This window comes from Eutrigla gurnardus, assembly GCF_963514095.1.
Source record: "Eutrigla gurnardus genome assembly, chromosome: 14".
Taxonomy (NCBI): domain Eukaryota; kingdom Metazoa; phylum Chordata; class Actinopteri; order Perciformes; family Triglidae; genus Eutrigla; species Eutrigla gurnardus.
In genome coordinates, this window is record NC_139937.1 from 6,599,832 (window position 1) to 6,621,008 (window position 21,177).

Sequence of the window (21,177 nt, forward strand, 5' to 3'; positions counted from 1 at the left end):
CGAGTGGGAGGGGCTAGGTAGACGTAATGGTCTTCGTTTTCCTCTGAGACTCAGTTTGGTATGATGGGGCACTCTGACAAATGCAATCCGATAACCTACTGGAAAGGGGGCACATGTGTGCCGTGCTCTTTAAAGCCAGGTATGTCATTATTTTCTTGTCTATTTGATTGTTTCCTACTCAGTTCTATTATATTTGTGTGTGTGTGTGTGTGTGTGTGTGTGTGTGTGTGTGTGTGTGTGTGTGTGTGTGTTTTTTTTTTAACAATGCAGGACATGAAGTCACTCCTAACTGTGGCCGCGATGACGACGGAGGGCGACACGAGCCCCCCTTCAAAGTGTGCCCGGGTGATACTTTTAACGACGGCAGCAGCGCACGTTGTCGACCCTGCGCCTCGTGTCCGCGCGGTTTCATCAAGGCGAGCGCGTGCAGCACAACGTCTGACACCAAGTGCGAGGATGCGAGGTGAGGAAGCATCTCCGTTATCACGGGCTCATGCATTTAAAAAGGCCAAAGTAAATATTCATTTTTGCACAGTCCAGGGCAAAGTCATGTTAGAAGTACACGGCGCGGCTGGAATAACATTTTTTTTTCTTTTTTTTTTTTGCAGAACCACCAGTGTCCCGGTCACGGTGAGTGAGCTGCTCCGAACCGGTTCATGGTCTCTTTCAACTCGTTTGATCCCGGCTACGACGGTAATCTACGTAACGGTCACATTCTGTTGGCTGCAGAGCGGGTCTGTCTACTTGTGTGCTAGTGATAATGATACGTAGGAAATCAATACGTCATGGTTTACAAGGAAAGTAACCCACTTGTTAAATTTCCCCGGTTTCGTGGTAAGACTCATTTACTTGGAACTTATTATCGGCATATTATAATAGTGAATCAATTAATCAAATCATTACTTCAATAAATATACGCCCTTTTAAAAATAATTAATTCAATTTCAAATGAATCATTATGGTCTTCTCATGTGCTCACAGTTGTTTGACAAAAAAACATTAGAATACATTTTCTTTTTTTCATTAAATCGCTACTTGTACGAGAATATGATATAGCAATTCCATTTCTGCTGCAGGAGGTCGTAGAGATAGCTCATAACCAAGATAACACAACCAAGTAAATGACTTTGGTTTAACATTTGACAGATGCATTTTGGATGACCTTTTTACCCTGCATTTTCATTTTCAGACAATTCAGACAAACCAAGAATCCACCTTAAAACCAGATATAACCCTAACCCCAAAGTTAGGTTTGCCTGATGGAGGATTACTATGTAAGTTAAACATACACTTGATTATGGAACAAGAGAACATTTCTTCTTAAATTCAACCTGGACTTTTCTTCTCTTTCTATTTTTTTTTGCAGGGGCAGTGCCGTTCGTCATTGTAACTTCCATCATGCTTGTTGTGATATCTGCTTGTTTAATCTACAGGAAGCGGAAACCAGGTTTGCATGTTAAATATTAAGGTTTTAAACACCAATAAATGAGAATGGCAGTGGAAAAGAAAGTAGACAGTGCACAAGTCTGGGAAACTGTACAAAAAATACTTTATTTATAGAACAGACATATTATTATGCTGGAATGTAATTATACTGGGCTCGTATAACTGTGTGTGTGTCTCATGCTTGGGTTTAACAGGTCAGCGCACAATGTTGACTTATCGCAGATCATCATACATCAATGCAGGGTTCGCTCCCCTGCCTGCTCCACCTGGTAGCAACGAGCTGGAGCACATACTGAGTGAGTGGAAATGACACGGCCATTTCTAAGTGTACTATAGCAAAATGTTGAGATGATTGTTAAGATCCGGGGGGGATCAGTCATGTTAGTTGCAGGTTTATACTGACATTGTTCATGCATCCGCAACAACAATGGCCCAGACTGAACAGCAGACAGTCTACGTTATTATTGGACCACCTTTAATAATAACATTAATTGAATAACTTGGCCAAAGCGGTGTTTTGACAGCCCAACTTTCCTCTGTAGGTCCCAACATTCTGTCAGCACCTTTACAGACCGTGCTGGACAACCTGGATGTTTTGGAAGAGCTGGTGATTTTGTTAGATCCAGAAAGCCGTGGAGTAAAGAACACCAAACACCTGGCGTCTCATTGCTCCTTCCCCGCCACCTGGATTACTTACACCTACTCTATGAAGGACAGCAAGAGCCCTCTGAAAGCTGTGCTGGAGGGGGTCACCAGCAGGCAACCCGACTGGACAGTCGGGCACCTGGCTAAGCTGCTCATACATATGGAGCGCAATGATGCCATCGCCGTTCTCGCCAAACTCGGAGTGAATGTGATGCAGGTTTAACACGTGTTCTACCAGCGACTGCAGAAAGCCTTTCACCTTTCAGGGTTAGGACTGCAGATGTCTGCCTGTCTCGGATCTTTTCTGTAAGATTCACACTGTAGCCGTACAATCAATACCAGGAATCCACGAAGAAATGATGGAAAAGGAGACTTTCCTAACAGATCAATATTCACACGCAGGAAAATCATAGGGAGAGTGGTTCAATGCAGAAGAGAAATTGTCTTTAAAGGGCACTTCATCAATTGTATACACCTTTATTTAGATTTACATAAAACATTTAATATTTTTTTTTAAATAAAGTAAATAGGGAGTGATTTCAGACACCGCCATGGGCATTAATCATACAGAAGTGATCTAATGAAGCTATGAAGTTGCATCATGGATAGTGTGGGATCCAGTGTGACATAAATTAATATCTCAGAGTCTGAGTATCCCAGCCTCTGCGGCTTTAATTTAGATGTCTTCTTTTTCTTAATTTGTCTCTTGTGAGTACCCAAATGGTTTGGAATGGTGCACAAACACAAAAATGATTCAGCTGGCAGCCACTCTTGCATTGTAACCAGTTGAGAATTTGGGGCTTTTCTCTGGGCAGCATCAAGAGGTTTAAACGGACATATCTCCAACAGGAAAAGCCTAGTTGCCAGCACAGCCTTTTATTTGTCCCTTCAAGTCCCTGCATTTGAGCACACCGAGGTGATGAAATGTTCTCATTCATCTGCATTGAACTACTCCTTTTTTCCCTCCTAATCTTCATCCTTTTACATTATTTATGCTCATAATTAAACAATAGCACAATGAATATTTTTTAACAATGTTAATTTTGTACATTTTCCCAATATTATCGTTCAAGTATGAGTATTAGGGCCACATTGAGGTAATAAAGTTGTTATTCAATCAGAATAAATCCATAATGTGGGGAAAAGCTGTACTCTACTGTTGTAGTCAATGGATGAGAGCAGTCTGTTTTTAATGTCAAATGAGTCATGTTAATGAACGGAAGATACAAGTTTCATCAATAAGCCCCTCATTATAAGAGGAAATGAAACTATTCATGTGATGCATGAGTCAATGTGCTTTGAAGCAGCAGCTGGAGGTTAATCGGGAACCTGGATTCGTGGAGACAGCTGAGACAAGAGCACAGTCATGGCAAAGTAAAGTGATTTAAGCCCAGTAGACTTTATGTAAATGATGTGAAAGTAAACCAGAATATATCTGTCCTAGTTCTTTTCTGTGTCTATATATCGCCGTATCCTATTCAGACCGACACCGCGACAACACCACCTGACAGGCACATAACCTATCATCTATGGATGAGACGTCTAGGAAGGAGCTGTGTGCTCCTCTTCATCTGTGGTGGAAAACTGGAGGCTTCAGGAGCCTACGGACTGTCAGGGAACACTGAAACACGCATGTAATCCAATCCACCTGGATGCAGGACACAAAGTATCCTCATCTATTATTACTTCATTCTTGCAAATATGTTTTTTTTTTTTACCCAATATCACAACTTGTTCTTGAAATATTTTGACTTAATAGTCAAAATTTCAGATTCTTAGATGTTTTTCTAATATGTTGTCTTACATTCCAGTTAAAGCTTGTTGCTTTGCATGATTTGTTTTTTTCCACTGTCAACTTTTATAATAAAAAATGGAATTTGTTCAAACATCTTAACATCTTTATTAAGCAAATAACATTATAAATAAAAAAAGTGCATAGAAAAATTAAACAGGTTTAGAAATATGTATACAAATATTTACAAACCCAGGGTTTATTTGTACATGGTAACAATGACATAAATTTAAAGATCACATATTTTCTTATTTATATGTCTTACACTTACTTTAAAATAACCCTACTATATATTTTTTTATTATATATATATGTGTGTGTGTATATATAACATACAGCTTTCTTAACAGATTCTGGGAGAGATGGTCGTGATAACTTCAGGTTCTGACTAGTGCTTTCCATCCTTCATTGCATGCATGCGCACGCACACACACAAACACACACACACCCACACACACACACAGTGACACAGACGCATCCACAAACACACACACTCACCAGCTCTGCAGGACCTTAAATCCAAGCTATTCTTAAATTATCATCCTCTCTTTTTGCATCAGTATTCCCAAACATCTGTATAAACAGCTGAGGTAGAATCCTTGCAAGGAGTTGGGAGTGACTGCTCTTGTTGTCAGCTAGGTGATTGACACAAATTTATCTGGGCTCCATCCCAGTGATTGGACATGCAAGAAGGAAAGGGGATTAAGATCGAGACAAAAACATTAAGGAAATATGCTCTAAGAAGTTTGAAAGAGAAGGGGGGGAGGGGGGTGATAATGGACTTGGGGAGGCAAACAGTGCTCACTTTACTCCTGTGGCTGATTCTAAGACCGTCAGTAATCTAACGTAACAAAAAAATAAAATAAAAAATGATTATTTAAAAATACCTGCTTTAGATCAATTTCTGTCATAAAGGCTTAAATACATGACACAACTGCCCCAAAAAGACAATTCAAGTAAATTAGTGAAACAAAGGACATCAGTTGTAAACGAAACAAAAAGATACAAATGGGGGAGATCTCCTAGTACACTAGACCGCCACCGTTTATACGAACCACAACCGTTTACCATTAAAAATATAAATGAAAACAGGAATAAATATAACTACCAATTTGAACATCGTGTGAATTAGTCTCATCAATGACGGCACTTAACATCGACTAAGAACAACAATTAAACGTTATTTTAAAGGTGCCGAGTGCATTCTCTCAGCTCCGTTTCAGACTGAACGTTCTTCGATAACATCTAAAAAGTCTGTGCGCCATGTTCTCAACAAGCCTGGTGCATGAGCTGAACACACACACTCGCACTCAGTGGCAATGCTTTATACCAGTGTTCTCCCTGATTAAGAGATAAACTGTAGCAGGTTTCACAAAGATGAATTTGTACGTTTGTACGTGCAACTGTCGGGCAGCGACGTCTTATTGCAATACGGTATGTAATGAGCATCTGCCATGAGAGTAATAAAATATATATTTAAAAAAACTGATATTCACCACAACTATCACTTTTGGCTTGGGTAGTGTTTGCTACATACACTGTACATTGTAAGAGAAAAACACGCCTTAAAGACATGTTTCTGTCTTCATAAATATGACACTATGGTACTTACTGAAACCATTACATGACTATCTATTTTAAAGTCAACACGGAAAGAGAGTAGGCGACAAACCGCACACAAGCGATCTAAAGTGTGAAACTTGGCAGACACTTTACATCCAGTGACGGTAAGAATACTGCCTGAGTGCATAAATTTAAGATGATCAGCAGGGTGAATAAACAGCTAAACAATTCCTGATTTGCAGGACATCTTTGTCCATCCAAAGACGTTAAAGACCTTTCAAAGCTTAGCACCATGGTTGTTTTGTTATTCCCAAGTCTAAAAAGAAAAAAATAATAAAGACACGAGAAGTGTTAAATATGAGATAAAACACACAAAAGAAAGTTTTGAGTGAATGTATGGCTCAAGAACTGACGTCATCACTGCACAGATGGGGCTATAATGTTCCCATCACTGGAGGATGGAGCGATCATGATTACAAGTGTAGTAGAGACAGACATACCCTCCCCCAGAAACGAATAAAACACAAAGAATCTCTCAAAGCCTAGCTATAGGTTTTCAGTAATGATTCAAACAGATAAGGCTTGACGTGTGTAAGATATTCTATTGGTGTCACCCACACTAAAACAGGAACCCCCTACATGTTTAACGTCTGGTTTTGATGTCCTCTTTTCCCGAACATCAAAACCACTTCCTCAACAATATTTACTGCTGTGGTGTCGCTGCATCAGCTGTACATCTTCATCATCATGAAACCTCTCCAAGGCAAAAGAACAAACATGCCCGATATGAACTTTCTGTGCAGGTTCCCCTCTTCTACAATCTATAAAGATGTCCACAGATCATTTCTGACCCAGCCAAATGCTTCTAACTGGTCTCATAGTGGCTATTTCCCCTTCTGTGCAGACTGCCTACTGCCTTCCCAAGCCCAATCCACCTTAATTTAAGGCTTACTAGTAAACAGGATCCTCCCATTTTCATACGAGGAATGTCTCAGTTGAGAAAACGCCGACATCGCCGGGCCCCACAGTTACAGTTGAGTTTGCTGCTGGCGTCTTCAATGGGGAACTTGTAGTCATAGGTGAGCTCCTCTCCCCTGTAGATCTTCCGAAGAGCAAAGATAACAATATGCTTCCGGCCTTCCACGTTGATCACTCGAGAGTAGCAGTTCGGTTCACAGGAGTGGTTGATGAATCTTGCTGCGTTGCCATGCATGGTTGCATCCACCACATCAAAGTCATCAATGCGGAACATGTAACAGCCAATACCCTGCAAAGGCAAAGGTGAAACCTATTGATGTATCCTCTTAGCTTTCTCAACTTTAACCCTCAGTTATTATAGACTTTGAATCAAATCGATCAAAGAAACCAGACATACCTTGCCATCGTAGTACTTCTCCCTTTTGTCAGTGAGCACTGAGCGAATGACGATGCCTGCATATTCAATAACCATCTCCCCTGCTTCAATGTTCCTCTTGCAGAAAAGCCCACGCCCATGGATAGCAGACCTGCAACAGATGCACCAAGGTCAGAATCGCTTAGGTCAGACAAGTTCAATTGCTGGGACACCAACAGTAATGATGTGTCAACTGCATCACAAACTCAAGAGCAATTTCTGGATTCTTTACTCTTTTAAGATATAAAATGGGTGGCTCAAATACAATATATTGAGTATTAAGTTTGAGCAAATGACTGTAGGTAAATACAATTTAAATTGTTCAATTACACTAATATATCTCATTCAGTATAAAAATATACAGAATTAAATTTTACTTTCGTTTATGATCTGATGACATACCCATTGACCTCAGCTGCAATTTGTGTTTAATGATAACATCAAAATGTCAAGATCTTTGATGGCACCATGTTAGACTACTGAATTCAGCATTTAGGACCACTAGGTAAAGTACAAACTAACAGTACAGCAAGCTCTTGTTTCAGAGTTTGGTGGATTCCTTGTGTCAGTCTGCCCAACAGATGCTTCTTAATCTCCCATAAAACTGAAACAGAACGCACATCTGGACTGTTGTTGATGTCCTGATCCAACAGTACAATTCTGCGGTTAACTCAAAAATGCCAGATTTCTCACAGATGTTCTGTAATTCTTCATTTTTGCAATACATTTTTTAGTATCCCACCTACAAATGGTCATTCATGTACATTCATCATTAGTTTGTCTCACTTAAAGTCTTACAAAGCCTATATTAATATTAATTAATATAATATTCCCGAGGAGGATTGGAGTAGTCTTCAAAAATCATGGCCCTCAGCAGTGACGTTTTTAGGCCTATTTTAGGGGGGCTGGAGCTACCCTAAATTGTTCCCATTGTTTACATAATCAGGGCCTGTTCTATGCATGCAGCTTTAATGTGTCTAAAAGTTAACATTACAGTAAGATTGTTCAACAGAAGAGAATGGAAGAAGACAATGTCCGTTGCTTTTAATTTGTTACTAGCTCGACTTCTTCACTGGTTGTTGTATAGTTCTAATACAGTTCTAAAAAGTTGCAAGTGCAAATATTTTGCATGCTTCTCCTGGGGGCTAAGCCCCTCCTGTCTTTAAATCCTAGTGACGTCTCTGGTCCTCAGCATGACTCGTGTTTTCTAATGCAGATTCAGATTAGGATTAAAACTCTCTACATTTTGTCAGGCCAGTTTTAATAATGTTTAGAATGTTTTATGTGGCTTTTCTGGTTCAGATTAGGGCTTGCCCTGTTATGGTATTCAGTATGCATTTCTTCAATATATTCACTTAGCAAACATTTTTTTGGTTGGTTGGTTCTAAAGATGTATGTTAACCCCAATCAAAATATGATTCTCTCATTTTGCAAATGTAGTTCTTTGCTGACCTGTACACGCCTACAGCCTCCTTGGATGTCCTTTCCAGATGTCTGAAGCGCATGGCCATGGGCAACTCCAGGCTGGTAGCCCGTCTATGAGGAAGAACAGATGATAATAATTCACCCAAAATATCCATTAAACAAAAAAAAGTCTGAATGGTCTAAATATTTTGAAACTATGTATTATCTAAAGGGTTACCAGTCCAGTTTCAATACCAAAATTGCAGAAACAGTCAAAATTAAAAAGGAAACGTAGCAGAAGTGCTTCTGAATGTGTTCAGAAACCAAGAAAAAATCTAAAACTAGCTGAGTGAAGCCTGACCTTGTAGACTTCAAAAGAACCTCATCTTCCTCATCGTCATAAGGCCCATTGTCAGGAAGCTGTCTATGCTGAGAAGCCAGGAAGTTAAACATGTCAAATGTGGATTTCCTGTTGAGAGAAAAGAAATAGCAAGTTTATTATCACAGACTCATTCAAAAAGTCAAACACAGGAAGTTAAATACTTTGATTAAAAAAACAAAATAAAACAAAACCAAAAATTAATCATTTTTAATGGTACACCACCTGTTCTTTTCCCTCCTACATTAAGAGAATTTCACGAGATAATAGATTCAAAAACGACAAAGGGCAGAACTAATCTCTAATCGATCTGAAATGTAATTGATAAGTATACCTAAGATACAGCTCAGAGCGGGCACAACCACTGGGGTTGACAGGGAGGTCGTCCTCCTGCGTGAACTGTTTGAAGAAACGGAAGGCATGGCGTTGACAGCGTTGGGCTCCTTGAAGTTGCTCCAGCAAGAACACCACTGAGTCATGGATCAGACCCAGCATGTGGGTGCCGGTTATCCTCTGAAAGGTCAACGGTCTCAACCTTGCAATCGCTCTTGCCTCCTGCACCCCATCTATCACTGATTTCCAAGCCACTGAAGGGACAGGGGAAAATTAGGTGTCATAAAGCAAATAAAATTAACATAAATGGTTACAGAATTACCACATCAAGAAATATGTATGATTTTGAGAACATGTTAGATGATTTGAAGCAATTTTAGGCTTTTGAGGAAAGTATTTCTTATGCAACATTAGCCTTACCCTCAATATGGTCTGCCTCTGCACAAAAACCATCATCGCTAGTTATCTCAAATCTTAGACGTGGCTGGTCTCTGTTAGTCGGAAATTCCTCATCCTCGTCAGACAGTGGTGGTTCATCATCAGAGGTGGAGGCAGCACCTAAAAGGATTACAGTTTATACATTCAGTCTTTCACACCATTCTTAAATGCTGTCGGCATGAAGAACAAATTCCCGTGCATTAGTTAGTGTAATATCACATGTTCAGGAACTATTTTTAATTCACTGTAATAATTAAATCATGCGATTAAAACACAAGAATACCAGAGTATTTCTTCCAGTCAGTCAGGGTGCTGTGTCCCACTGGTTCCCATGCATGCTGCTTGCCTTGTTCGCCCTGAGACATATAATCCCACGGCTCTGATCTGAAAATGTACAAAAGTTTTAACACAAATGTTTACACACAAAACATGTAATACAGTCCTCCAGACCCACAACAGTTATACTGATGCTGTATTAGTTTGTAATACAGACAAACTGTTGGTGCTTTAAGTAAAGATGCCATCCATAAAGCAAATGTAAGTTAAATATGAAAGCTGAATTATAATCACTGAAAAAACAGCATCATTTTCAAATTTGGCAAAAAATGGATGTGGATGAACCATGTTAAGCTCTTAGTGTGTACATTAAGTCAAAAATGTTTTCCATTTCTTGTGCTAGCTCCGTTTCGGACAAGCTGGTTTGATTCATCTATAAGTTGATGAATTTTTTTTTGATAATCACTAAATCATCTCTTGAACAAAACTGCCAAATACTTGCTGATTTGTGTTTCTACAATGTAAGGATTGTCTGCTTTTCTTTGTCAATTAATCACTAATGAAAATCACTGTTAGTTGCAGCCATATTTAAGATGAATAAAATCATACCCTGAGCTGTCAGACTCGCTGATATGCTCTTCCTTTAACTGGTCCAGGTCCAGTACTCCTTTCACGGTTGGGGTTTTGATGCGGACTCCTGAAGCCCTGCTGGAGATGCTTGGAAAGGAAGGTGGTCTACGGAGCTCCTCATCCTCACTGGGGGGCTCTGGTTTAAGGAAATCTACTTTAGACTTCTTTGTGACAATACGGTCTGAAAGTGAAGACACTCTCTTCATGCGGACGTGAGTGCGAGGTCGAGGTGCTGGAGCTGGTGTTGGTGCAACTGATGGAGATTGAGGCACCACTACAGGCTCCGGTTCAATTAATAAGCCAGGTGGCAAAACCAGCGATGAAGGGCTTAGTGTTCGAAGCCCACTCCACTTCGGGGTGTAGTTGCTTGCCATTGCCTGATTTATAATTGCTTGAGCACTTTCACCAGGAGTCATAGGAGGATTCTCTGTTGACGGAGCAGGCTGAGGCCCTGAGGCCTTGGATGACTTGGATTTTTTGGATGCACTAGGATCCTTCTTCTTCTTTGTTTTTTTCAACTCTGGAGCGGTTTCATCTTTTGGTGTTTTTGCACACTTTTTCGGCTTCTTCACATTAACAGCTGTCACTGCACCGTTGCTATTGTGAGTAAGCAGCTGTGAAATTGTGGAGGGATTCTGAACTGTGGTGGTAACTGATGGAGGAACTGCTGTTGCGATGTTGGCCCCGGGGGTTGGTGCAGTCATATTACCAGCTGCTGCTAGTGTGGCTGACAGTGCATTGCTTTGCAAAAGGCTGGCGATCTGAGTGACACAGTTGTAGGAGGGGGAGCTGGGAGTGGGCAGCTGGAAAGTGTTGCTTTCTGGGTTCTTCACGAAGATCTGCCCAAGGCGGTTCACCAGCAGCACATGTGGTGTAGGATCCACATTGGGACCTCCCACCTCCTTCACAGTAAGAATAGCATGTCCAGGTAAAGCCTGGGGAACCACTGGCTGTTGAGGTTCTAAAGCTGGTCTGGGTGTGGAAAAGTTGATGGAGATTGTGTGACCAGATGCAGCTTCCTTCTGCACAGATGAGCTGTAACCATTTAAGATCACAGGAGCTGAGGTGGTTTGGACTGCCGTTGGAGCTGTTGAACATTGTGTTGAGAGTACAGAAAGAGACGCAGAAGAAGAAACGATGGTGACAGCCGTAGAGCACAATGGCTGTGTTTGTGTGGAGTAGATGGGTAGAGAGACAGTTCCACATGTTCCTGCTGGGGTACAAATGCCTGACACAGCTGATAGCACTGGATCATTTTGAGGGGTAATGTTTAGCAGTGTTTGTGTCCCGTCTACAACAGGGCTGAGGGTGGTTAGTTTAGTAGACAAAGGGCCCATGGATGGGAAGGTTAACTCCTGTGAAGATGTTACTGGTTGAAGTGTAATACTTGCTAGAGGAGGTCTGCTGAAACCTGGTAAACAGGAATACATCTGCAGAGGGTCTACAAGGCCGTGAGAGGGATTCTGTACTTCTGTAGGCATTGAAGGGGATGGGTGAAGAAGATCCAGTAGGGCACGCTGACCGTCAGCATTATCTCTTGATGAGGGTTCCACTGTCGTATCTGTTCGGTGGTTCATCAACACAGTAGAGTGGCTGCTGTCAGGCTCTGACCTCAGGGGTTTACAAGCTTCTGACTGTTGGGTCAGTTTACTCTGTCGCAAAGGCACCATCTCAGTAGTGTCACATCTCTCAAGAACAAGAGGTGTTCCAGAGACAAATCCTAAAGTGGAACCCTGGAATACCTCCTCTGAATTCAAGGTCTCAGGCACCTTTGTGAGTAAATTAGGCAGAGCATCACAAACTGGAGTAGGGAGCACAGCCTCCGGATTTACTAAAGGAGTGTTAGAGCTCTGCTGTTTGAGCGAAGAGTTTCCAGACATTTGTGAAGAAACAAATCCCATGTTGTCCTCATTCGACTGACAGGCATTCTGAGATTTAGCTGGATCTTGATGTGAACCATCCGTAGGACTTTTGCTAGCGACTGAGATGGTGACTGAAGAATCTGTGTGCTTATCATTGGTAGAAGCTTTGGGGAACAGGCTCTGAACACCCTGTGTGCTGTTTGTTGTGTCCGATTCAGGAGCATTTTTATTATTTAGGGTTTTTGCTTGTATCCGAGCTTGACCACGACCCTCAACTTTCTGACCATCATTGTTGGTCACTACACTCGCATCACTTTCTGTACCATCATCCACACCATCCAGCTGAGCCATAGACCTGGAGGAAGGGGAGGAAGGAGACTTGGAATGATCTTTTGATCCAGGACAGCTGACTATTGTCCGCGAGAAGTCAAAATAGTGCTCCATATCGTCATCAGAAGAGGTGTTGCTCAAGTCATCCCTAGCTGAGGCTGCAGACCGTGGCAGGTTGGCAACGAGAGTCTTCCTCTTGTGTACCTCTTGGGCTCTTCCCCAAAATCCCTCCTGATCATCACCTTCCACCACTATTTGTCCTCCGCAGTTCATTGCCACGCCTTCATTCAGGAGTGTCTCTTCAATTTCCAATTCTGTCCTCATCTCATGTTGTTGAGAATCCTTGTGGAATGAACTGTAGGGAAACTCTTCCTCATCCTTCTGTTGGTCTAAATCCCCCTGTGGTGATGTACCATTTGCTGGAGAGACATCTTCAGGTTCTGGTGATGCCAAGAAGTTGTGTGGCACCTCGACCGAGTCTGACTGGTTCAGATCAAACGACAGTCGATTTCTGGGTAGATGTTGTATGGATGGAGAGAAAGACAGACTTGGAGATGGAAAGTTTCCTGCACCGTCCTGCCAGGGAGACTGAGGAAAGAAAGATGAGGTATTCCCAGTGCATCGGACTGAGGAAGCACTTCTACCTCCAACTGGACGGGATGATGGAGAATTTATCAGGTTGTCAGGAGCACTAATTGGGAACAGTGGGGAAGTGGGGAGGGAAGACTTTCCACCACGGAGGGTAATTGGTCCAGTCAGAGGGCCGAGAGGAGGGGGAGGCATATGACTACGGAGGCCTGTTGTCTGCTGGTGTGGGCTATGGCGACGAACCCTTCGAGTTTCGTCCAGATCACTTATGGTTAATATGTGGTGGGGTTTCAACTTGTTTAAACCTGAGAAGAAAACAGAATTGAGATGTGCATTTTTGATTGGATTAAAATAGGTTTTGTTAGTAAACAACAACAATTATTTTAGTAACTTTTTTCATAATTCTTACTAAAAAATGAATTTATATTTTACCTGGGGATGGTAGAGGTCGGGACATTCCTCCAGCTGGTCTCCTGGGAATCTTTGGTCTTGCACCGTGTTCAAACTTGTGGCTCAGTCCTGGAATAAAGGTTTCCTCCGTTGGGGGTTGGGATTCCATTATTTCAGCTTCTTGGGGTTCAGATTCTGAAGATTTATTGAAACTATTAGCATGAATTTCTATCTTCCTAAAGTACTGTAGTTTTCCATTAGTTAAATACGCACCAGGTAGTGGACAGGGGCTATGAGCAATGGTGTTATTGTCTCCTTGGTCAGGCATCTCCTCGACAGGCTTCTCAGGGACAACAGGCCGAACCTCCCGTACTGTACATGTGTATTTGCACCGGCGCAATGGATTAACTGTACTCCAGTACCAACGAGAACACCTTCAGAAGAAAGATGAACATTTTAAAAGGGCTTTCCATTCCATGTTCCAACATTCATTTGTATAATTAAGTTTAAAAAATATAATATGCAACTTACTGAAAACCCACAGGAAACAGTTTTCCTTTGCTAGCTGAGAGTTCTGTCAGCACACCCAATTGTTCTATCTGTAAGGAACCTGTGTAAAGACAATGTGGATACCAATTACTATACATAAGACCATATTAAAAAATATCAAGGAGTGAATAGGAAACCAGATAGGTCTAGATAGGTTAGGTCTAGATAAGATAGGTACTTACCAATCATCACATTGATTAATTCTGGTTCCAGTCCAGTCAAGAACTTTCTCCGAAGGCTGATCCCCTCAAAATCCACATACACTCTGCGGTTTACTTCAAATTCTTGACCAGTTATCATCTGCAAAACAAAAGGAAAACAAGTGATAATGCAGCCCAGAATGGAATTCAAAACTGGTATGGTCAGAGACTGTTGGAGTAACTGGAAGAGCAGAATTTACCTTGCCACTGATGAGATGTCGGTGTTTGTAGCAATAGACCTTTTTATCCTCCTGGAAGACACAGTGACGGGAGCGGGCACACATGAAGTGATAGTTGCTTTGACACGATGTCAGGCAGCAGCCCACTGTTGCACCCGTCTGGTTGCAGCGTTCACATCGCTAAGAGTGGGTTGTAATAAAAGAACAGCAATCAATTATAAGAATGCATATATATTTGTAATTACAGCCTGTTATCAGAATTTGTTAAATTCTGAAACATCAATATCTATTGACAAGTTAGCAAGTAATCAAACTCAGACTCCTGGTAACATTGTAGAGGAAGACAGATTATTAAACAGGTAAATTAATTAATGAGCAAGATCAACAACCAACCATTAAGCGACCCCTTGTGACAGCACTGTGCACATGTAGCAGAGAGCCATTGTCCTCTTCAAACACCTCAGCTGACCACAAACTGCAGTTGACGTGTGCCCACTCATTCTGGCCCAAGTACAGTAACCGGCCAGCTTCCTATGGAATCCCCAAAAGTGAAACCCCTTGAGTAACCAAGAAATGCTGTACAGTATTTACAAGCAGTTTATTCGCCAAGTTGGGTATTTATAATATAGTTGATACATTTCATTATCACTTACATTAGGTTTGAGGTCTCCATATTTTTGGCACAACGAGCACTGCCTCTCGTCATCCTTGGACCATCCAGTGTCTAAATCAGCTTTTGAAATGCGGCCTCTTTTCCCTACATAAATGTACAAAAGGTCAAACGTACAGGTCTACACACACAGCACAAGATTTAAAGCATGGCAAGTAGGCAACTCTATTATTGGCCCACGTGGATCGACAATATTACCTTTGTATTTGAGCCTGACAGCCCTGCTGGTTTTGAAGTGGTTCTGGCTTGTTGGCTCCGCAGACAACGGAGAAACTGCTTCTTCTTCCTTTACAACTAAACTTTGTCCATTGTCGTCCTGCAAGAGCCCCAGCGGAGCCCGAGACGAGATCTCTTCCCTCTCCTGCCACTGTGCATAAACATGCTCCGTTGTGGGAGGATGAACAGCGTGGGACAGCATCCCCCTTTTTAAGAAAGAATGACGGTTCAAAAGCTAGGAAATATTTCTTTTCATGACGACATAATAATTACACTACATCAAATACATAATCATGATGAAGGACTATCTCCAAAGGGATTTCTAAAACATCTTTGAGTTTTCAAAAAAGCATGTAATGTAATTATGATACAAACCAGTAAATGAAAAACCATTACTTACATAGGCAAGTCTTTGGTAAAAGAGTTCCACACCTTTGGGTCTTGGCTGTTGAACCAATTAAATACTTCCTCCAGGAGCTAAATACAAAAATCATATCAGTTAATTAAAAATGCCAATATACCTGCAACTATTACATAGCTTCCCATTGCAGTGTCTAACAGTCAAATCACAAAATAGCGAATATGTTTCTCAGTCATTTTACTTATTTGGTGATACAGTACCTTTAAGTAGTAAGAGCGTGCCAGGGCGGTAGGTCTCTGCTCCTCTGGAAGATTCTCCTCTTGTTCAAGCCTCTTTCGCACAACCTGAACCACATCTTCATGGAACATTTTCTATAAAAAAATAATAAAATAAATTCAGTATATCCATTAAGTTGCATATCTTAGTGTCCCCTTCCACGGTACAGGCATGATGCCTTGCAGAAATAATATTGAGTCACGTGACCACCTACAATACCTTGTGTTAGTGGGTCGAGAGGATGCTTACTTTTTTGAAAATTAATGGGCAGCTTACTTTAACACTTTCCACGGACGCCCCCCAGCCTCTTTTTCACATGACCGCTTTAAGATGACGTAGCAGCAAGGTGCAGCCTCGCCGAGTCTCCGTTTCAACTTGTGTCGAAAGTGGGGACTTCAAACTATATACCCATTTTTAAATTGTGTTGATATGCCAAGTAGGGCTGCAACGATTCATCGAGTTACTCGATTAACTCGATTATGAAAATTCCTCGAGGCAAAACATCTGCCTCGAAGCCTCGTTAAATTCCTATGACGCGCCTATGTGCAGGGATCCGATTGTTCCACACGGACCGTTGTTCAGGAAGCACACCAGCGCGTCATACACGGTCATTCATTCTGAATTTAGTTGGCGCGATGGCGGAAAGTCTGCCTCAGAATGTCCGTAAATGACAGAGAGTATCGGGGCTAAACAACGGTACCCTGCTTGCCCATGTGAGCGATTTATTTCTGACAACAAAACGAATGCGTAAAGTAGTAAAATGTGTGACTAGATGTCTCCTCGTCTCCGTGGCGCATTTATCCGTTTTGTTTATGTATATCGATCACTTCTCATCCGCCATCTTGCGAGTGACGTATAGAGTTACGTTTATGCATCGGACGCTCGTATTGGCTCCCGTAGCGGCTTTTACAGCCAATCGGAAAGCCTGATTTACGCTTGGCTGTGAGTTGTTGTGTTTGCCCAAACGGACGGAGGAGTTCAAAGCAGAGAAAAGAACGGTCAAACAGTTACTGTAGTGATAGAGAAAGCTAAATACATAAATGGCACAGAAGAAGTACACTATATACACACATATTTAGGGCAGGGAGAGGAAAGGGCCATTGCTGGCAAAACAAAACGTAAATTAAATGTTATCCATGTTTTATCCAAGTTGATTTAACTGTATTGTTGTTAAATTCTCACTGGCACTTAATAAATTGGCTTAGTTTTGGAGCCAAATTTTGGAGTTGGAATGAATACCTCCGTTTATTTTTTTTTGAAATGCTTGATCATTTTACAGCCACATCATTTTCATTATGCATTATTTGTTTTGGTTGTTTAAAAACGCAATTTTTGTTTTATCCGATTCCTCGATTAATCGATCGATAAAGTGCTAAATTAATCGATTACAAAAAGAATCGATAGCTGCAGCCCTAATGCCAAGTAAAGCCAGAGCTATAATAAATAATTTACACCATGTTTTTCCTGAATATTGTCGTCACGTTTGGTGTGCGTTTTGTCCAGGACGGAACAGTAAAAACGGGCTTTCTTTCAATGGAAAGTGAAAGTGCTTGCAACCAAAAAAAAAAAAACATGACACCCCCTTCCCTATTGGTGGAATCATGCACCACATCAACCAATCAAAAATGTTACAGCCAGCAAAGGCAGACTGAAGTGAGAAGAGTAAAACAAAGAGTAAACAATAGGCTTGTGCTGAAAAAAATTATACCAACCAAGAGGCAAGGTAAACTGTTTTAAAGGTGAAATATGAAGGTAAAATCAAAAGTGGTCAAAATCGGCCAATTAAACCCTGGACATATCCGAAAGCCTCATTAATTAGGACTCCAAGCATATCAGCACTGTCTGCTTTCTTGCCTTATACCGGTAAGTATCTTTCAATTCTTACTGAATTCTAGAAGTTAATATCCATAAAGCTGCATAAAATTAAGACTGACAATATTCTCCATTTCACTGACGTACTCAAGTGTTTAGATACTTGTAATACAAAGTACTCACCAACGTAATATAAAGGCCTTTGTCAAACTTCTTGCCTACAGCTCGGAGGTCACAGGCTGGCTGTCCTTCTATTCCACCATCAGGATCAACCAACCTTTCACACTGCAACAGAAACCAAAGCAAATTTGACCAACTGTCTTTCACCGGTTTCAGTAGTGCATCAATACCAACGTGCACGCACACACACAAACACATTTGATTAATAAAAAAGAAAGCAGGGTCTCCTACCTGTGAGCAGGCAACTAGGTGCTGGGTAAGGGTGGATGAGAGCAAGCAAGCTAGCACCTTTTCCACCCCAGCCCTCAGCTCAATGTAGAGCAGCTCTCTCCAGGCACTGGGCTGGGTCACACTGCATGGCCGACAGGAATACACAACACTCTCTGGCAAGCTGGACAGGATCTCATACAGCTCATCTGAAATTAATATACAAGAGACAGGAATTTAGCATTGGAGGTTTAGTGAAATGCATTTCCAACCAACATATGTTCACATACCTACAGCATTTTTTTACTCGATCATTTGGATCTACTGCATGTGTGGGAAGCAGGGGTGTGTATGCACACTCAGCAAATAATAGGTAATGACAATTCATAATAGCTTTGATGCCATCTCTTAGGGTACTTTCATCCGTAAAAAGAGACAGAATAAAAATCACCTGTTAGATCTTCACACTTGGCATGTACCCAGTGGTTGCAGGTGCCACACTGCATCATCTGACTGTCATAGTCATTGTCCTCATAGCACTTGAAGCAGATGGGACAGTAGTTACCTAAGGAGAGAAAGGTATTCAGAAAGGATTAGCCACAACACAGATTAGAAATGTTGGTAGATGACAAAGAAGATGATAGATCGTTCATGAATCCTCTCCTCACCCAGTTCATAGAGTTTTGAACAGTCTGGGCAGAGTCCTTTGTCGTGGTTCCAGTCAGTATCCCAACTCTTTCCCGGTGTGACGCCACAACTTTTACATCTGATGCATGTCATACAGACCTGAATAGAAACCGGCATATTAGGACCAGCAATCAATGTATTCAAACATCAGGATGCTTATAGTAAACATACACCAAACACCAAACCTACCCAAGCTTTCCTCTTCTTGTTTTGTTTTGGATAGTTTGGTCCCAGACAGGAAGTATGATAACAGTTCTGACATCTTTCACACTCCAACAAGGGCTGAGGGAGACATGGAAAATCGAATGCTAAGTGACAATTATACTGAGCAGTAAAATATACAAAAAAAGAGAGAAAATAAGAGGGCACACCTTTGAGTGCTTGTTTTTCCTGCCACATACGTGGCAAAACTTGCAACGTCGACAGCACCAGTTTTCCTTGTTCTCTTCAGAGGGGCGGTCTGCTGGATCAAGGCAAAACTGGTGGAAGGGCTCACAGCATACTTGGCAATACAGCATCTGTGAAAATAAATTCACAAAAACATTGATGCATTTCAAAACTGAAAGTTTTGTTTTTTCTGACTCATTCTGTGTAATGATTTACTACAGCATAACTGTAACAATCTTGCCAGTCACTAGCTTAACACAAACTAAAGAAAGGCAAAGAAACAGATCAACTATTTCTATTAAAATAGAGCAAAATGTAGTAACAAGTTACCTCATGTTGCCCTTTACTGGCACAAAGGAAGCAGACATATGGTGGCATGGGCGGTGCAGAGGTCAATATACTTAAACCACCCATATTCCAGACATTGTCCAAAGAACAGTCCTCCTAAAAACAAAAACACCATGTACACAATTAACAGCTGGAAAAAGACTCAGAATAGTTAGCAGCAGAATAATATGTATGCTGACCAATATATGTTGTTTTTGCAGCTGGGTCACTATGTAAGGAGTTGGTTTACATTTTTAGATCTGATGTTTGTTGTGGGTAACTGTACATTTTCATACACTGTTTTTGTACATGTTAAAAATGTGCCACTGAAGAGATCAATATCCTCAAATAAACACTGACCTCTAGTGGACAATGACAATATTATGTGAGTTATTGAATGACTGGCTTTAATTGACTACGTGTGACTTTGTGTTAAAAAACCGACACAAAAACAGGTTCTCTGTAATGAATAATGTTTGATGAAAACAACCATGTTAACAGGTAGAACCCCAATCACATATCACCCACAAATTCTGTAGCTGTTGTAACCATGGAACATCATCATTTAAGAAGTATTTTATATTTCAAGAGATATGATTTACGGTAAAAAGTGACTTACCTTGAAGTCAACCCTAATTTTGTGGCTAGGTTTAGAAGATTCTGTCTCTCTCTGCTCGAATCCATGGGCCAGGGCAGCCAGGACACTGGGGGGAGTCTGCTCCAAAGGACCCTGAGATGAGAGACCCTGAGAGACAACAATAACATGAATGTGGGCAGGAATGGACTCACTTAAAATGCAAATATAACTGCTTTTCACAACACATGCTAATGTGCACCATGGATACTACTATTGATTTCGGTCATCACAGGGATTGCAGTGGAGACCGCTTGCTAGATATGTGTTACTTAAAGCTACTATGAGCAACTGGTTATGAAACAGTCCCAATGTAATACCAATGCCTCTATATTGCCTATATATTAAAAAAAAAAAGACCATCAGCACGAAGACTGGACATTTTTCTGTAGTTATTCTTAATGCGCATCATTGGTGCCGAGTCCGATATGGCATAGCCTACAGCGCAGCTAGAGCGGCTCTGTGCGTAGGCTCCATAACTGTGATATGACCCCTCAACACACCACCACCATAAATTATATTTATGTCTGTTCATGCTTCATGTGGAAATGGATGTGGCAGAGCATTAAGAGTCAAAATGTTGATACTAAGGACAAAACAAAGGGCACATTAGCCATATTCAAGCTGCAACAAAGTCCAAACACTAAGTTAGATTTAATTGATGGGGAAGACACCGCAGGATTGAGGAATGGCTGAACAAGTGCAGTCATTTGGAAAAATAAAATCTGCAGAAATAGAACAGGAAGAAATGAGGGCTTTTCTCAGCTATACCATAATAAAAGCTGGCAGTATACAAACAACACTGCATTTGGCATGGCACAAAATTGGCAGATTGGCGTCATAGGTTTGTTACAAGATGTTACTGGGATGGATCCCAGTGTGCCCCTGCTGGTGAGTACACATTTTTTGCACAGTATTGATAATTATTGTGTGAAAGAAGGGTAGCAACATTATGATAACATCTCAGAATTACATAATCATTGTAATCAGCATATTTCTTCTTCTTTCATGCGCACAAGGCCT

The 21,177-nt window shown here is 41.2% G+C and overlaps 2 protein-coding genes across 4 annotated transcripts in view; one reads left to right on the forward strand and one right to left on the reverse strand.

Annotated features, from left to right (window-relative positions):
• igflr1 (IGF-like family receptor 1) lies at positions 1-5,758 on the forward strand. 2 transcript variants are annotated; one of them, XM_084026950.1, is made up of 7 exons: positions 1-139; positions 271-463; positions 609-693; positions 1,190-1,274; positions 1,367-1,447; positions 1,641-1,742; positions 1,989-5,758. In XM_084026950.1, the coding sequence occupies exons 1-7, from the start codon at positions 61-63 to the stop codon at positions 2,312-2,314; spliced, it is 951 nt and encodes a 316-aa protein (XP_083883076.1). In that variant the 5' UTR covers positions 1-60; the 3' UTR covers positions 2,315-5,758. The 2 variants fall into 2 exon arrangements, with proteins under 2 accessions (XP_083883076.1, XP_083883077.1); XM_084026951.1 differs by having other exon boundaries at positions 609-630.
• The window catches only part of kmt2bb (lysine (K)-specific methyltransferase 2Bb), a 26,237-nt gene continuing 9,249 nt past the window's right edge, over positions 4,190-21,177 (reverse strand). For both annotated transcript variants that reach the window (XM_084026915.1, XM_084026914.1), the window contains exons 11-36: positions 20,140-20,265; positions 19,524-19,637; positions 19,178-19,324; positions 18,996-19,088; positions 18,788-18,905; positions 18,571-18,684; positions 18,144-18,328; positions 17,916-18,017; positions 15,905-16,015; positions 15,684-15,760; positions 15,266-15,489; positions 15,051-15,154; positions 14,791-14,928; positions 14,419-14,577; positions 14,201-14,318; positions 14,001-14,079; positions 13,743-13,903; positions 13,512-13,664; positions 10,279-13,384; positions 9,677-9,777; positions 9,376-9,513; positions 8,957-9,209; positions 8,605-8,712; positions 8,292-8,375; positions 6,822-6,951; positions 4,190-6,713 (exon numbers count right to left, since the gene is read on the reverse strand). In XM_084026915.1, the coding sequence (XP_083883041.1) occupies positions 6,438-6,713; positions 6,822-6,951; positions 8,292-8,375; positions 8,605-8,712; positions 8,957-9,209; positions 9,376-9,513; positions 9,677-9,777; positions 10,279-13,384; positions 13,512-13,664; positions 13,743-13,903; positions 14,001-14,079; positions 14,201-14,318; positions 14,419-14,577; positions 14,791-14,928; positions 15,051-15,154; positions 15,266-15,489; positions 15,684-15,760; positions 15,905-16,015; positions 17,916-18,017; positions 18,144-18,328; positions 18,571-18,684; positions 18,788-18,905; positions 18,996-19,088; positions 19,178-19,324; positions 19,524-19,637; positions 20,140-20,265 (6,519 nt within the window). In that variant the 3' untranslated portion in view covers positions 4,190-6,437. The remainder of the gene's footprint in view (positions 6,714-6,821; positions 6,952-8,291; positions 8,376-8,604; positions 8,713-8,956; positions 9,210-9,375; positions 9,514-9,676; positions 9,778-10,278; positions 13,385-13,511; positions 13,665-13,742; positions 13,904-14,000; positions 14,080-14,200; positions 14,319-14,418; positions 14,578-14,790; positions 14,929-15,050; positions 15,155-15,265; positions 15,490-15,683; positions 15,761-15,904; positions 16,016-17,915; positions 18,018-18,143; positions 18,329-18,570; positions 18,685-18,787; positions 18,906-18,995; positions 19,089-19,177; positions 19,325-19,523; positions 19,638-20,139; positions 20,266-21,177) is intronic.